Source organism: Pagrus major, chromosome 18, assembly GCF_040436345.1.
Source record: "Pagrus major chromosome 18, Pma_NU_1.0".
NCBI classification, from domain to species: Eukaryota; Metazoa; Chordata; class Actinopteri; order Spariformes; family Sparidae; genus Pagrus; species Pagrus major.
In genome coordinates, this window is record NC_133232.1 from 18,278,944 (window position 1) to 18,296,684 (window position 17,741).

The following is a 17,741-nucleotide window of genomic DNA, read 5'->3' on the forward strand; positions in this document are numbered from 1 at the left end:
AGAAAATATTTAAATTAGATAACAAATACATGCTCACACTCTGAGTGGATTTTTAATGTCCGTTTATTTATGCTAATTATCTTGTCATGTAAAAACCTTTAAGTAGCGAATGCTCTTACGCTGAAGGGATCGGCTAATATCCGCCTTAGCCGCTGCCCTTTCCTGTTAGCTAACGCACAGCTTCCATGTCACACCACATTTAGCCTCTTAGCTCTTTGATATATTTACTCAGTCTATACTACTTCTTAGATCAAACGCAAAGATGGCAGACGCCATTCAAAAGAAGTTGAAAGCGGAATTAGAAAAATACACACAGATACAAAAAGGTAGGTGGCAGCTAGCATTGCATGTTTTGTCACACCGGGCCATGTTGTGTGGAGCTAACTGACCATAGTAGTACAGCTAGTCATCTGTGAAATGAACTCAAAAGCTATTGCATGTACTTTTATTATATAGTAAATGATTGCAACAATACTTCTGTTACATTATGTAAAAATAAACCGCTGCCTCTGTTCATTAATACCTGTTTGTCGTTTAGATGTTAGCAAGAGCATGTCAGCCAGACAGAAGCTGGAGACGCAGCTGACAGAGAACAACATTGTCAAAGAGGTAACTCACAGCTCATTTTCCTTTTGTAAAACTCATTTCCTCGAATGGTGTGTTCAGTATTGAAATATGATCTCCTTGTCTTTCCAGGAGCTGGATCTGCTGGACAGCGCAAACATAGTTTATAAGCTTATTGGCCCAGTATTAGTGAAGCAGGACCTGGATGAAGCCAAAGCTACCGTCACAAAGAGGCTGGAGTACATCAACGGAGAGATGTGAGTCCCTCTGTCGTCCAGTCTGTATTCTCCCATCCTACACAGGTGCCATGCTAGGGAAGTCCACAGTGCACTGGGATCCAGTGTGACCGCATCAATAGGCTGTAAATAAGTCTTTATTCCATATATGTGGGAGCCCAGTGTGGTCTCAGTTGTTAGAGGTCAGTTATCATAATTATACATAATAATTACAATTAGTCTATGTGTTGCCATGGCAATGTTGGAGGTATAGAGTTTTACTTTTTAGACGTCATAGCTAAGGCTCACACAGCTTGTAGTCGTCATATATCTGGTTTAAGGCACCATAGCCTATTGTGCAAATAGAGTAATTATTAGGTTCTTCCAATCACATCGGGTAAGTAGGAAAGTGTGTCCCAGTTCTGAAAAAAGCCAACATGCAGCATGCACTCAATAGCACCAGTGCTTGATGCACGCTTGTGCTAAACTGGGAAGAAGTTTAGAAATAGCCGGAAGGGGAATAGGGAAAAGAGTAAAGTTCACGTATATACTTCGTCAAATAAAATAAAATAGACAAATAAAAACAAAATGAAATAAAAATAGAATAATATTTGGTTAAGTTTTCTTGGCAGGGAGGTGAAACATCCTACTGTGTCTTTTTTTTCTCCCTCTCTCTCTCTCTGTTTTTCCCTCTCCTTCCTTTCTCCCCTCCTTAAACAAGATCAGCTCTTAAAGGTGCACTTTGTAGTTTTGGGGGAGAAATTTTGGTCAGAAGTGTAAGATCTTCATTGACTGAATTTTTCTTTTCTTTTTGCCTAAACAAACTAAATAAAGAAACTCTCTTCATTGTCATGTCTGAATATACTGAATAAACAAGCCGACCTTAAAGGACAACACAATTTCAATCTGTTGTACTTTGTCTATATTTGGCGGACCCTGCCACCTAACTGGCTTCAAACAGTGTTTTGGGGACCTTATTTTCCTCTGAGAACAGCTTGTTTATTATGTTATGAAGACGCAATAAATATTTCTTAGTTTGTATTATAACGTCATTAATATTGTAAATATTAAAACTGTATTTGAATTTCTTCTCCAAAACTACGTAGTGGCCCTTTTTTATCTCTTTTTTTTTATTACACAGAATAGCCCCTGTTTAATAACACCATGTGACTTTTTTAAATTCAAAATATTTAAATGTTTGATCACGTATCATCTTCATTCCAGTGAATGTGTTTCTTGTTGTTGTGATTTTAAAAATGATCTGACCCCAAGTGACAAAACTGTGTATTTAGATGAGTGACTGACGAAGTGTCACAAGGGTGTTCTGATAGCGCTCCACATACTTGCAGTCTTAAAAGACATTGGTATTATGTCTGTTCCTGAATATTTACAAATGGCTCAGGGTGGATATTGGTGCAAACTTAGCTGTGTTATCATGCTCACATGTAGAGGGCAGTAAGGAGAGAATAATCTATTCTACAACATCCTTGTTAGTCTTCACTCTGTCCCTGCAATTGCAGGAGCATCCAACTTTTTTGTGTATTCCAATCAGATGATCAGAAAATTAGAGATTAACCTCAGACTGCTGCTAAATCAACTTTATGATCACTCTGTAGTAATCATCGATCACTACAATCAATAAAATCAATCATATTTTTTTTAAATTAAAGTGTGTTTATATTCCAATTGTTCTCTCTCTCCAACATCTCTTATGTGAAAACATTTAGTGTTTTTGAATCTCTCATTTTTGTTTCTTTGGTCTGTTCCAGTCAAAGGTACGAGACGCTCCTGAAAGACATGGAAAAGAAATCCGACCAGCATCGAGAAGTCCTGTCCAGTTTGCAGCAGGAGTTTCAGAAAGCTCAGGGCATGGCTGTTGGCAAAGTCTGACCGAGTGATCCAGCTGCATGCCTATACACACACAAACACACACACATAGATGAAAGTAGAAGGGGTTAGTCATAATATAATGTAAGCCTTTAACATAAGGCTGATAAAATTCTGCTTGTATCTTGTCAGTAATTTGCAGCCTTATTACTGTGACTTCTCTCTTGTTACTAATAAACGTGTTTTTCATGAAAGCTCATACCTTTCCTTCAGTTTTCTGACCTATAATATGGAGTTGACTGCTTATTTTGCATATTATATGTCTGGTATCATATAGAAAAACACCATATGGACAGGTTAACAAGGTTAAAAACTTGATTTTCCTTGGAGGGGGTCTTTAATTGTGTGAGCAGAGTCTTTATAAGTGATCAGTACACACAACAGGTTGAAGCAGCCCCTCTTTAATTGCGGGGGCAGGCTGGTGGCCACCGGAGCAGATGTTGTCCAGTCCCCGACCCGCCCCACACCTCACAGCCTGAACAAGGCACAGCGGTGCAGCTTTGTTCACATTAATGAATGTGCTTTACCCCGCAGTTTACCACCAGCGGAGGCTTTAGGAGACATGAATATTAAAAAACAAAGTCTTCAGAGTCCTTAAGAACAAAAAAAACCCCTTAAATAAAAAATGCAAACTAAGGACAAACAGCTGAAAGATGTAGCATGACTGTATATTTACATTGCGATTTGCTCGTGTAGGTTTGATAAATCTTTGCCCAAAGAACTGAAGATGTGTGGGCTGTTAATGTGACTGTATTCAGTGGTTTCACACACCAGCAGGCTGAAAGATGAGATAACCGACGACAATCTCGTCGTTAATAACGTTTGAGCCACATTAGTAGCTTACAGCGGGCTAGCCGACCGGCTAATAAGATTTAAGCTAGCTAAACAACATCTGTGTTAACCTGTCCAGCTAACACACAGCTGTTAGCATGCATTAAAAATACTTAAAACACACTGAAATATAATGTAAATGACCAAGCTAAATTTATACCATTAAACAAAATATGGCACTCCTAATCTTTCTCATTATTTTATGCTAGTGTTTGTTACTTAACTCATGGGCCTTCAGCCTTTAGCTCAATGAATAACTCTTCTGTACAGAAATAATATAAGCTTACAAACATGTTTATACTATAGCTTGTACTGAATTTAGGCTGTAAATACCTGACGCCACACACACACACACACACACACACACACACACACACACACGTGCACTGTAATAACACTGCAGGACAAGACGGTGTTTTCGTGCACGAGCCCGTCACCTGTGGCGCGTGGGAAGCAGCAGACCCATTAACACTGAGGTGTGCTGCTCTTATATCACTTCAGCTGGAAAGATGGCCGACACGTGGCCACTGGCAGGCAGGCTATATAATAGACACATCTTCTAAAATATAAAATAACCTCTGACGCTACATTCAAGTACAACTATGGCCGATTTATTTTTTATTATTACAGGTGATTTCATTAAATTTGAAACAGCACTGCAAGGTTGATAGCCCAAACTCAAAACACATGAACTTAAAATCGCTTAACTCCAGAAGGTTCATGAGAGAATCCCACAATCAAAATATCATATCGGACGATGCTCCTTATGTGACCTACAGTCATCAGATGGTTTATTGATGAGGCCAAAAGGTGATCCATCACTTCTCAAGTGTGCTCGCGCCGATGTGATAAAACCAACAGAAACAACTGTTGATGAGCGCGTGGAGTGATGTGGTAGGTTTCTCAGGTCAGATGAAACTGGCAGATTTCTCACGGTTTAAGTTTTGTAAACATTCTGAGATACATTTCTGCCTTTTCGTGCTCTTTGTCTAAAGTAAACAGACCTTTTAGTAGATGCATCCGCTTTGGATGAATCCTGGACTAATAAACAGTCATTCTGCCACTGGACCAGTTCAATCTTCATTGAGAGAAACCCCCCCTCAGATGAAACCCTAATCTGATTCCACCTTTAATTGATTTACTTAGTCCCGCGGGCTTTTCTCCAGGCGGTTTAAGCTTCAAAGCGCACAAAAGAGCATCCTGTCGAGGGATCAGCCCAGCGGGACTAACACCTGCTTTCATAAAGGATGTTTTCAAACAGGCTTTAAGGAATGTACCAACCAAACCCTCACACGATAAATACATTTCCTCTAACTTACCCCTCAATATCAGGAAAATGTTCAAAGGTTATGCCAAGAAGGTTATGAAGGCGCAGTCTCTGCTCCCTGCACTGTGACCAGCGCGTCGTTTCATTACAAATGTATCAACTAACTGTAATCCCAAATTACAAACATTATCCACTCAAAATTTAAACTATAAGAACCATCAGACCACCATATAAATTTAGGATATGAGTTAAATTGGCTGCCTTTATTCCCAGTAAAATGGAAGGTCTACTTAAACATGGTGGCAAAACAGGTGTGCATTGATATGTTGATAGAGAGCCTGTTGTTTTTAGAGCAGTTTTCAGATGTAGAAAAGAACACGACAATGGCCATTAACACACTGTCCGCACTCTGCAGCACTCACAGTGTCCTCCAATCTGCAGACCAGATCTGAAACATTTATAGTTTCCACGACCCAACTCGGGCCGAGGTGCTTAATAACTAAAAACATCCCACTGAAACCCTAAATAAAATGTTTGCTACAATATTTTAAGAGTGTTTTGTCGGTGGAAGTGCAAATTGACTATGTTTACATCAGACAATATCACGACTTAATAACAGTAGAATTTGATCTTTTACGCAGAAAGCTGGCCTCCCCCGTCCTCAGAGCCAGCTGTCTCTATGCTTTAAGTGTCTCTTCCAACACGCACAGTGCAATTCTGCACCTGGAGAATGTGAGTAGGTGGTAAAAACAGCTCAACACTTGCTGCTGGTCAGCCAAAAGGGTCTGAACCTTCACATGGTTCAACTGTTTGTTTTAAATCGTAGGACGCGTAATGGAAACCATTGCGCGAACGCGTGCCAAACAGTTGAACCGGTTCGGCTTTATATTTTAATTTATACTTATACTATATATATATATATATATATATATATATATATATATATATATATATATATATATATATATATATATATATATATCTCTCTCTCTCTCTCTCTCTCTCTATATATATTATATATATATATATATATATATATATATATATATATATATATATATATATATAGAGAGAGAGAGAGAGAGAGAGAGAGACTGTAGTGAATTGAAATATTTAAGCCTGTACTCAGCTGGTCTGGTTCATTTCGATGTGGATTTTATAAATTGCTGCCACACCTGAAACAGTCTGGATGCTGGACAGTGTGTGAACGACCACTCCTGGTTGCTTTTTTTACATCTGAAAAACTGCACTTAAGATCATAGGAGCAACAGACTCCCTACCATCAACATTTCAATAGAAAAACCATTTCATAACTGCTGTCCAGCCCGGATAAAGTATGTGTTAACTGTCCTGTGGACGCCCACCTCTTCAGCTCAAGTACGAGCTATCGACAAAGCAAATAGGCCACTCTGGATCTGGAATGATCAGGAAGTTGTACTTTTATTGTGAACTGGGACAAAGGATTCAGCAAAGCACAATCATAAAATTAATTCCACATTTCACGTGTGAAATATTTACATCTCAGAGCAAAGACAGCAAAACAAGAATGGCAATTCTGATCAAGCTGTAAAAAATAGAAAAAAAGCATTTTGACGCACGCGTTTCAGCAGCAACAAATACACGTGGGTATTCATATACAAAAAAATAACAACAGTGCTCGGACACTGCCGCCTAAAAACATCACATATTTACAGCTAAACTCCCCCCAAAAACAAGATGCGCTGCGAATCATAAGAACCATAAAGCAACAACTCCACATGAAAGTGGATTTAATCTTACACGTGAGTTTTCGCGGAAAATATCTTCACTGTACAATAGAATCCAGGCTGTACAACAACATACATATTTACAGTCTGTCGGCATCTATAGCAGCCATATATCAAAAATAAAATCTGTGTCAAAGTGTCTGTCACTGAGGCCAGGGCCTCCACACGGGATCAGTGATGTGCGTGGAGGCTGCGTTGGGGGAGAAGGGCTCCCTGGTGTCGCAGTGGAGGACAGGCACCCGGGTGAGGTATGGATGGGACATGGCGTGCTGGTGGTGCAGATGTTGAGGAGACAGAGCTGCAGGAGAGGGGTACATGCCCCCTGGAGATGAAGGGTGGGTCTGGGGTTCGGGATACGCGAGAGAGGCCTGCACTGCGTCCCCGCAGGTCTCCCCTAACTCCTGGCTCTTGCTGGCTATGAAGTGGCTGACCCTCATCAGGCAGGATCTCATGCCTTCATGGTAGTTGTGCTGGCGGGTACATGCACGTCCCTGGTCCCTGCTCAGGACTCTGTTTACGGCCCGGTGACCCTTCTTCACCTCGTTCTTCGTCCTCAGGAAGTGGACCACACTATCCAAGATCTCTGCCTTCTCCACCTTTGGATTCTTCAGATTCTGAGGAACGAGAGCACACATCATTCACCAAGTACACGAAGTTCAGAGTAACAGCCCGGTGTTAGAAATGCTGCCAGGAGTCAAACTAAAACCAGAGCATGACGCAGGTCTTTACCTCACTATCAGTGTTTTCCAGCATCAGGAGTCGTAACGTCTCCAGACTCTGGTTGATGCGCTCCCGTCTGCGTTTCTCCATCATCGGTTTTGAGAACTGTGCGTTTAAAAGTAAAAGATCACAATTAATAACCCTGAACAACATTTCCAACTCTCAGTTTTACCTTCAGGTCTCATTCAGCCTAACAGGAGTCAGGATGCGGCAGCTTACCCTTCTCATGGACCGAGGTCGGGGAGACTCTGGAGATAACGCTTTCATGCTGGAAAGTTGTCTCGTGTCTGTTTGTCGCTGCTGTCTGTGAACCCAAAATCAAAATGGCACGTGTGTGTTCTCATTGCAATTTGTTGATATCCCCGCGTGTGGCCCCGCCCCTGCGGGACACGCCCCTCGTTCATTCAGCAGCACGCGGCCTTGACCCCAGGGAGAGTTCCTGTCCTCTTATTGGCAGCAAACACACCCTAAACCTTTTAACATGTTGTGCACAGTCACAGTTTACATCATTTCTAACAGAAATGCCCAAATAACAAGACTTTCACGAGGTAAAATTGAGCACATAGCTGGAAATAAAGAAGGTGCGTTGCAAGGATTACAGTTTCATACTGTTTTACTTTGTTTATATGTGGCGGACCCTGCCACCTTTCTAGCCTCAAACAGTGTTATTGGGACCTTATTTTCGTCTGAGAACAGCTTGTTTATTCAGTTATGGGAAAGATAAATATTCCTGAGTTTGTAATATTACCTCATTAATTTTGTAAATATTAAAATGAAATTAAAGTTCGAATTTCTTCCCAAAACTACGTAGTGTCCCTTTAAAGCACTAATACCACAGTGTGAAAATACTCCTCTACAAGTAAAAGTCCAAATCATTAGAGAAAAAACATCTGATTTTTTTAAAATTAATATTACAACTGAATAAATGTGTATGTTTAATTTTGCTGCTGTTTAAGGTTGAGTCCATTTAACTACTTAATGTAAACTGTTGACTAGTTTAACATACAGCAAAACATCATATTCAGTTCAAGATCCTTCTTTGCACTGTGGCTTTCCTATGAGAACCACATATCTCTAAAAGGTCATCTTTTCATGCTTTTCACAGCCCTGTTTTTAGCATTTTACAGCTTCTAGAGGGGTTTGAATAGTTTTTAAAGTAGAATTTTCTCCACCCATCCTTCAGCTTATTCATATTTTTATTTATTTATTTAAAATTCAAAGAAGCTTTATTGGCATTGGGAAACAGATAAGATAAAACAACAAGAAGAAGAATGTAGTGTTAAAAATGTAGGTGCACAGAAAACAAAAAAAATAGGCTATAACTTAAAGTAAGATAGAAAAACGTAGACTTTATTACAAACATTTCTCATCTGTAGATTGGCTTCATGGTTTTCACTGGACAGGAAAAGTATATGAACAATTTTAATCTGAGTGACATTAACTAAAACTGCCAGACAAATGTAGTCTAGTGAAGTAAAATGAAGAATATTTACCTGAGATTAAAAAAAAAGTAGTATAAAAAGGAAATATTCAAGTAAAGTTCCTTGTATTTCTACCTGAATACAGTGCTTGAGTACATGTATACTATATGAGTACATGTATACTATAGTTTCTGGACCTACTTTATACTGAATCAAGCTCGACATTAGATCTGTTGATTTTACTGACTCAGGTTTATTTGATCGACTTTTATCACTTCTATCTATTTGAACATAAACATCAGATTAAACTAGTCTACTTGTTGTTTCCAACACAATCGTTTTCTACTCAGTGACAGAATAAAATATAGGCAGATAGACGTAAACCATCCCCTCCCCCCTCCCCCCAACCCCCCACACCACACCCTCATATCTCCAAATAGCCCATCGCCTCGTGTTGTATGGAGCCAAATTGCCCATTTCACACCTAAACGCCTGTGCTGTGTGAAGGAGTTGTGTTTACCTCCACTTTGTGTCGCACAAGAAGATCCGTGCAGAAGACAGCATACATGTTAAATGTCCAGTTTCCATCTAAGATGTTTCATTTTAAAGGCTGACTTCATGGGCTTTGAGTTTTTGGGGTAGCTTTCTCCGCACTGCATTTATGGTCCCCCTGATCCCCATAATAGGCTCAAGTGTGGAGATAACACTGTGATGATCGGATCACGGGGATCCCGCAGATTAAATGGCTTTTCACAGGCAATGGTACTTCCGTTTCAAATCAAAGAGAGGCCGATTAGTGGAGGATCAGAGGTTGGTCACCAAGGAAACTTTGGTTTCTAAGGAAACTCACTTTAAAGGATACATTTTTACACACATAGCCTATAGTTTCAATATAGAAAATAAATGTACATTTAATACATATAGTAATATAATATAAAAGAGGCAATGTTTAGATATTGACTACCTCTCTCCCTCTCTCTTTATGTGTGTGTGTGTGTGTGTGTGTGTGTGTGTAGGCTTTAAGCCACGTGGACCCGCCCCATAAATAAGCGCTGTAATGTGCTCGCCTGAGCCTGTGATGGGAAACTAATGAGGGAGAATGTGCCCTTTGGTGGCGGACAAACGGACCGTGGACTTGTAATATCGTGGCTCTTCGGGTGTGTCGGCCACACTGACAAAAGAGCTGAAATCAAACGGAGCTGGCCTGTAGTGAAGTCAACAACTGGCTAGATTCTGTGTGAAGTCCAAACATGAGGCATCAGGCTGAGCTGAGGGCAGCACACTTCACACTCAGCTGTAATAATCATCCTCACACTTCTTCATCACAGCTACACACACACGTGACCTGCTCCCTTTAGTTATCTTTAGGATCAGCATCAGCTGAATTTATGTTTATTTGATGTATAGTCATAGTATGTAGGCTCCTTTACAGAAAAGGATGACTTATAAATACATTCTTGTATCTGAAGTTGAGCCTCATCTTTTGGCCCAGCGCTGCTCTCATTTGGTTTTTGTCATCACTTCAGGCAGAGTGCTGATGTCTCACACATCGTAAAAGCTTTCTCACTTCATTTCTGTTCCCACGAGAAAAGAAGAAGTTTCCCATAGTCTCACTTCATGGATGCGTTTGTCTATGACGCGTTAAAAGTCAAGAAAATGCTCCACGTTTAGCCTAATTAATTAAATGAATCAATAATGTGTGAGAAGTTGGACATCAAGACTCATTATTAAATAAAAATGTAATATTTCATGTACGAAATGTTCTGAATACAAAATAAAGACAGAAATTTAAAGCTTAACCTTTCATGAGATAAACTTTGAAACTTCAGCAGCTGGCTGCCTCTGTCTGATGATGTCATCATCTGCAAAGATAACTTATATGTTATAATATTTTTGCTTTTAACATCAAGTGATGTTTTTTTAGACTATTCCCCACCTAATCACGGTTAAACATTTAGTTTCGGTTTGCTCTATAGCCCATAAAGAGGTTAACTGAGGCCGCTTTCGGTTAAGTGTCGTCACTCACACCTGTCAGCCAATCAGAGGCAGCACGAGGTCTACATATACCCCCCCACAGAGGACAGGAGGCTGTTTAAACTGCTGCAGCTTCACCACTCAGGACACTCGGACCAAACACTGCAACATGACCAGGAAACTACACAATACCTCTGTGGAGGATGGCAAGAGTCGAAAAAGAGTAAGAAATCTTCTTTTATAATTTATAATAATGCTCCATTAACACTCATTTCATACGTTGTAACTAATGCTTTATTAATTTGAAAACATTATTAAAAAACAGTTTTTGGTTGCCATTTACTGCAGCCATGCTAATAAACAAATATTACAACCTGGCAACCCAAAAAATGTTGTTGTTTTTTAAATTAACGACTTATAATTGATTTATACAGAATTATTATCAACCATTAAGGCTAATAGCCAGTGATGTAACTAAGTACATTCACTCAAGTACTGTAGTTAAGAGTTACTTGTACTTGTACTACTTGAGTATTTCCATTTTCTGCTACTTTATACTTTCATTCCACTACATTATGGAGGAAAATGTTATACTTTTTACTCATTACATTTATCTGATAACTTTAGTTACTAGTTACTTTGCAGATCTCATGCTGTATTAGAGCCAAGGTGGTGCAGACATCCTCATATACATAGATGTAAATATATGTTAAATGTTAATGTTAAATTAACCTTACTTTTGAGACTTAAGTACATTTAATATCAGATCCTTTAAGACTTTTGCCTACTTAATTATTTGTTTGGGTGACTTCCACTTTTACCTAAGTAATATTTTAAGACAGTAACTTTACTTTTACTCAAGTATGACTTTCGTGTACTTTTTACAAAACTGCTTAGAGCATACACATATAGATAGATAGATGTAACTGGTGGTATATACAGTATAAAAACACCTTTATAAGTGACCATAACTTTATCTCCTTCTAGGTGCTGAAACCAGTTGTGGAGAAGAAGAGGAGAGATCGGATAAACCAAAGTCTGGCTGAGCTGAGGAGTCTGCTGTTGAATAACACGTCTGATCCAGTGAGTCACGTCAAAGAAAATCACATCCAGCCTCTGCACGTGTTTAAAGGATTCATAACCTTACAATGATGAAATGTTTTTCCTCCCTCGTTTCACTGTTCTCACACACAGCGGCTGCAGAATCCTAAAATAGAGAAAGCAGAGATTCTTGACTTGGCTGTGGAGTATCTTCAGAAGTGGACAGATGAGAAGAACAGGAGCAATGGTTAGTCAGACAAAATAGTTTATCACTTGAAAAAAATGTATGAAATTCTTCATAAAAATCCCTTTCTGCTGCAACAAATCCCTCACCATGGTGTCTTTTCACTCACTGCAGACTCTGCTCCTGTGGTAAACCTTCATCAGCCCAGTGCTCCTGCTCTCCTCACCATGCAGAGTGCAGGTTTTCAGCAGTGTGTGACCCAGCTGACCAGCTACATGCACAAGATAACCCCAACGCAGAGAATGAGCCTGATTGAGGGCCTGAAACATCACACAGAGAGCCAGCACCCGAAACCAGACTTCAGCCAGAGAACGACTGAGACGGAGGCGGCTAAACCACCACATGCAACATCTGTGGACGCCATTTGCACATCTGAGAGGAGAAAAGAGAGGTTCCCATCTCTCTCCCCGTTCCAGCCACCCTCCTGCTCCACACCGTGCCACGACTATCTGTCCCCCCCTCCCTCCCCCTGGCTCTCTCCCTCCTTCTCCACATACGCCACCTCTCCTCCTTTCCCGTCGTTTGCCTCTCACTTCTCCTTCCCCCCCAGCCTGTCACCTCTGTCCTCCAACACCTCCTTCTTCAGTTTCCCGTCCACCGTCCCTCACTCCGGCCCTCCTGCCCTTCACTGCCCCCCTCACACCTCTCTGAGGTCTCCTCCACACGCTGCACCCAGGGAGGGGTCCCCACCAAACGCCTCCTCACCCATGTGGAGGCCATGGTTCTGATGAAGGGGACTGACAGACTGAGAACAGCAGAGCCACCTAGTGGGGACTAGCTGAAACCAACTGTGGAGAGGATGAAAAACTCTCCCAGCTGGGAATGTATAGTGTACATATTATTAAATTGCCTATATTTTGTATTTCTTCTTAGAAATAAAACTTCTACTTGAACATAACAAGTCTCAATTTGTACATTTATCTACTGTATGTATGTGATTATACACTCACCATGAATAAATTGCAGGTTTTATGTTCCCTGATATTTAAGATAATCATGTGGATAAAAACAGAAATAAAACATAATATGTCTTTTTCGGCATCTGGAATGATTCTAATAGACTCTAATAGCCTGTAACTTTTTTCTCAGCAGACATTTTCACTTGTCATTGTATAAAAAGCACCGGTGGAACTAATAACCTTAACGACGGCTCTGTTCTAATGAAGTGTTTCAGTAAGTTAATCACCTGTGCAGGCACAGTTAACTGCAATACAGTCATCATTCATTAATGTTAGTAAATACACCAGTCCTGCTAGGACATGTCTGATACTGTAAACAAATATTTTTACCTATATGAAGACAGTTATACCATATAAACTGGATGAGGGCCATCTATGTTTAAACCTTAAAAGCATTCTTTAGTCTCTATTTGTTGAGGTTTGGTATTGAAATAATCCAAAAGTAATGGAAAGTAATCAGGTTACATTGCTTTAATATTATGGTACTGGGATTACGTTACTGACTACATTTTAATGTAATTAGTAACTGTATCGGAATACATTTTTAAAGTAACCCTCCCATCCCTGGTCGCCAGATTTGAGAAGGAAGAAAAAAGAAAGACAACATCTCTGGTTCTGCTGCAGAAATTTCATTCTTCTTTTAAAACTGTCCACAGTGAGTCTGACAGCGTCACAGGAGTGCATTGCTAAATTGCTTGAGTGCTCTTTTAATACATCAACACAGTGTTTTGACTACACTTCAGCCTACTGTACCTGCCCTCGAGTTTACATGCTCTCCTGGCATAATGTGTGAAAATGTTAAAATTGAGATTAAGGCAACAAGATTGTGATGACAAAGTCTGTTCTCACCACATGTTGCACAATATTAGACTAATGAGTAAAAGGTGAGAGCCTTACTGACCAGAGATCAGTGGTGCGACTTCATGGGAACTTTGCTAATTAGATGTGCAGATCAGATAATTTCTGCAACACACAAGAAAATACAGTAGAACCTTAAGTATCCCTCCCTCACCCAGCAAAGGGATCATGAGGCAACCTGTTCCCCTTATCCTTCTGATGTGCTGTATAATCTCCAGTAGTGCCGCACTGCTGCTGTACACTCGATGTCCTGTATAATTAGTCTTTCATGTACAGTATTACTTTGTGTGGAAGATTCACATGCAGAGCACTAGTAGGGCTTCAGGTTATTTTGGACTGTATTAGAATAAACCTGCAGAGGCACACAACATGCTTGAGATGTGCAAAGCATTATTGTGAACATCATGTCTGTATATGGTCAAAGTTACTCCAAATCATCCAAACAGTGACCTTCTTGAATGCAATCAATAAAGTCAACTAAGTAACTTACCAACTAAACCTTGGATTTGGTGTTAGAACTTCATGATTTGGCAGATCCAGTCAACTTTCACAGCCACATCAGCCTCTATTGTACCCTCATGAGGCCAGACTCATTCCCCTCTGAGTAGCTTCGTAAGCCGAAACAACGGCCACGCTCTGGTTTTAATAGAGCTGCTGAAGCCATTAGCATCCAGACTGTGGAGAATCACCTCTACGATATTTTGACCTCTAGTACGTTCTGTGTACCTGCTGGACTCCTTGGCGCGTTAACAAATTATTTGTCAGCACATGATTTATTTTGCAACCACAAATTAGTTTAATGAGTTCTTTTCCCCTTATTTTTCAGCTTCTCAACACACTTTTACTGAAGTACTGCACAGTACAATTTTGTGGCACTTCTGTCTCTTGAGTATTTCCATTAAATAGGCTGGTTTTAACTGTATAAAACACATAACAAGCATAAATATTTTACACACATTTGTTTTGGTTGTTTAGGATGACATTAAGGTCGCTATAATATTTAAAAGTTTGTCTCTGAAATATGTAGTTAACCACACACACACACACACACACACACACACACAACACACACACACACACACACACACACACACACACACACACAAACCTGGCAACCCCCACGGGAACCACACCTGTTGGCAATTCTCACAAACAATCGCAACATTGTTTCAATAGTATATAGATCTACCTGACTGCACCTGTAGTAGTGCAAGAACCACCGATATTTCCCACGACCTGGGGGTGGGGACACTTGGTTCCCGAGAGGACAGTGATAGTTCAAGGGAGGAGCAAACATATAATGTCTATGCTGTTCATATTCTGTCAAAGTCATATGGGTGACTATGTATCTTTGTGTACTATCTCACACATACATATTTGCATATATAGCACTTACAGTAGCATAGGACAATCTCTGACAATGTTCAAATTGTATGCTTTTGTAAAAAAAACAAAAAAAAAGAACTGATGGTGATGATGATGTTTTATTTTACAATTAAAATATTTAGAAATGTTTGAAATTGTGTTTGTTTTTCCTGAAGTCAAATTGACCCCGTACGTAATACATGCTACTGTCCTTAACATAAACTTTAATGACCCCAGGAGGAAATTCATAAGCAAGCGGTGTATAACCTTCACCAGTTTCAACATTGAAATGACACATTAATGTATCCATCGGTGATGGAAAGTAAGTACATTTACCCAAGTACTGTATTTAAGTACAATTCTGAGGTACTTGAATATTACAAGGTGACTTTCACTGTCACCAAATTAATACTAAACTTCAATACAGACATAAACAGACATCATTACTTCAACTTAAGTATGACTTTTGGATACTTTGTACAACACTGGCATCAATAAATATAATCCACTTATATCATATACATTATTCTGCACAATGTGTACTTTTGGTACTTTGGTATACTTTGATGATAATGCTTTTGTACTTCTAATTAAGTACAATTTTGAATTCATCACTTCCACACTGTGGTGTTGCTCCCAAAATCTGAGTCCTCACTCCACCTCTGATAATCAGTCCATGTGTGTAAGCTGTAGTTAAATGTCCACTGTGACTACCAGCTCATTCATCATGGAAGTCATTGGCAAAGTCAGTGACAGAAGTTAATTGGACACATTTAGTTTGCAGAAGGTAGAAATGAAGTGAGAAGCACCCACAGTGGCAGCTACAGAGTGTGAAAGCGGTTGTTTAACTTCTGTTCAGCAGAGGGCAGCATTGACACAGCAGAGTTAGGTGATCTCCATCCCTCCCTGACCTCTCACAGTGAGGATAATAAAAAGGAGCTGTCGTTTGGGATAAATAGAGAATGTCATTGAGCTATTCCATCACCGGTAAGCCCACGATGCATGATCATCCTTCTTCCCTGCCCTCGTTTTCTTTCTCTCAAAGCTCAACCCGTTCTTTATCTGATGATCAAATCTTTTTTACAAGCTCTGAATATTTTCAGCAGGGAGGATTTGGCTTGAGAAAACAGAATTTATCACATGATAGAACATGTCTAGGGGGTAATGGTTATTTTTCTCCCTCTTTGCTCCTCTTCTCCTCTCTCTGTGCTAGTGCCATTACTTCTGAGGTGGCCATTGTTCTTTGTCAGAGAAATGAGAGGGCAGGCACATCACTGGGAGCTGGATCCTGCACACTGTCTCCCTGAAATGTTTTGATCATTCTGCACAGACATACAAGAGCAGAGAAGGTCGCTCACACGCTGGAGAGGACGACTGCTGCGGCACGGCACACATAATTAATAGGGAAAGAGATCACCTCTCAGAGTGACCTGACAATGGTTGAAAACTCCCTGGCATTTTCTCAGGACGTGCTGATTAGAGCTGATCCAGTTACCCTCTTTAATCACTGTTTTTGTTTGCCACGAATGCGCCCATGCATTCCTGATCTGGAGAAAACTCGAGACGCTGCACTGTGGAGATGTCAAGGGTTTGTCCCGGCCTGCTGAGGGGCTCTGAATACTTTCAAACTTTCATCACACATGTGCACATGAACAGCAAGAGTGCACTCTGTACTGTGCTAGGATGTAGCTCAGCAGCTCCACAGGACAGGTGCCCATCACGACAGTCCCTGAAACACCCAGACTGTGACAATCTGCTGCTGAGCTGCATTTGTCATGTTTAATTTTTGGTTAACTTCAAGGGGCACTATGTAGTTTTGGAGAAGAAATTTAAACTCAGAATTGTAATATTTACAATATTAATGAGGTAATAATACAAACTTTTGTCCCTAACTGAATAAACAAGCTGTTCTCAGAGGAAATTAAGGTCCACAGAACCTTGAAGCTAGAATGGTGGCAGGGTCCGCCAAATATAAACAAAGTAAAACAATATGAAACTGTGTTGTCCTTTAAGGTCAGTTTGTTTATTCAGTTTGGGCATAAAAATCAGCCAATGAAGAGCTTTCAAGTAAATCTACATTTCTCGTGAGGTGATCCAAGTTGAAATTTCCTGTTTCTGTTCCTCATTCCACAGGTCTCGCCCAGTTTGTATTTAAGTCCAAGAGCAGAGGATTTTCTTACACAGAGGGAAGAATTAACTGCTCGTGCCAACATTTGCAGGAGTGCATCAACCCAAGAGCATTTAAGATTGATTCAGACACTTTAACCTCCTTCCAGATTCAGAATATCTGCCTCGGGCTAAAAAAAATTTGCACATTCAGCCATGTATTTGGGCAACAGATCTAAATACGTGCAGAAGTACAAGTTAAAATCCCGAATAACATTAGAAATATTATCCTTAAAAACCTCTGATGTGTCAAATGTGAATACCCAGGATGATTCTCTAACCTTTGAAACAATAAAAAGAACATTTTCCTCTCTACTATGCTGTCTATTTGTGTAGGAGCGACTGTGAATTCTTTTGGAAATGACTCAATTTGTTTGACTAAGCTCTATTTTGGAAGACAGTCCACGGACACAGTGCATTTTTATCAGTCAGATGATTTAAGGGCTGCTGTAGAGGAGGAGGA

The 17,741-nt window shown here is 40.1% G+C and overlaps 3 protein-coding genes across 3 annotated transcripts; 2 read left to right on the plus strand and 1 right to left on the minus strand.

Annotated features, from left to right (window-relative positions):
* Window positions 1-154: 154 nt before the first annotated feature.
* Window positions 155-2,865, plus strand: pfdn6 (prefoldin subunit 6). Its single transcript, XM_073486908.1, has 4 exons — window positions 155-326; window positions 539-609; window positions 697-821; window positions 2,549-2,865. Exons 1-4 carry the CDS (start codon window positions 263-265, stop codon window positions 2,667-2,669), a joined length of 381 nt encoding a protein of 126 aa, XP_073343009.1. The 5' UTR covers window positions 155-262; the 3' UTR covers window positions 2,670-2,865.
* Window positions 2,866-6,180: 3,315 nt separating this feature from the next.
* On the minus strand, window positions 6,181-7,572 carry her5 (hairy-related 5). Its single transcript, XM_073487531.1, has 3 exons — window positions 7,470-7,572; window positions 7,260-7,355; window positions 6,181-7,144 (listed from the first exon to the last, which is right to left on the minus strand). The coding sequence occupies exons 1-3, from the start codon at window positions 7,515-7,517 to the stop codon at window positions 6,674-6,676; spliced, it is 615 nt and encodes a 204-aa protein (XP_073343632.1). The 5' UTR covers window positions 7,518-7,572; the 3' UTR covers window positions 6,181-6,673.
* A 3,242-nt stretch (window positions 7,573-10,814) lies between these two features.
* On the plus strand, window positions 10,815-12,658 carry her11 (hairy-related 11). The gene is given in 4 exon segments (XM_073486429.1): window positions 10,815-10,868; window positions 11,633-11,728; window positions 11,840-11,950; window positions 12,074-12,658. Coding segments are annotated over 4 exon segments (846 nt in total).
* Window positions 12,659-17,741: the final 5,083 nt, after the last annotated feature.

Excerpts from the sequence above, each read along its gene's own strand:
- her5 (XM_073487531.1), bottom strand. The coding sequence starts at position 7,517 with ATGAAAGCGTTATCTCCAGAGTCTCCCCGACCTCGGTCCATGAGAAGG. Across the intron at positions 7,356-7,469 it reads GACCTCGGTCCATGAGAAGG|TTCTCAAAACCGATGATGGA; the intron begins GTAAGCTGCCGC and ends TTAAACGCACAG. Across the intron at positions 7,145-7,259 it reads TGGAAAACACTGATAGTGAG|AATCTGAAGAATCCAAAGGT; the intron begins GTAAAGACCTGC and ends CTCGTTCCTCAG.
- pfdn6 (XM_073486908.1), top strand. The coding sequence starts at position 263 with ATGGCAGACGCCATTCAAAAGAAGTTGAAAGCGGAATTAGAAAAATAC. Across the intron at positions 610-696 it reads AGAACAACATTGTCAAAGAG|GAGCTGGATCTGCTGGACAG; the intron begins GTAACTCACAGC and ends TTGTCTTTCCAG. Across the intron at positions 822-2,548 it reads GAGTACATCAACGGAGAGAT|TCAAAGGTACGAGACGCTCC; the intron begins GTGAGTCCCTCT and ends GGTCTGTTCCAG.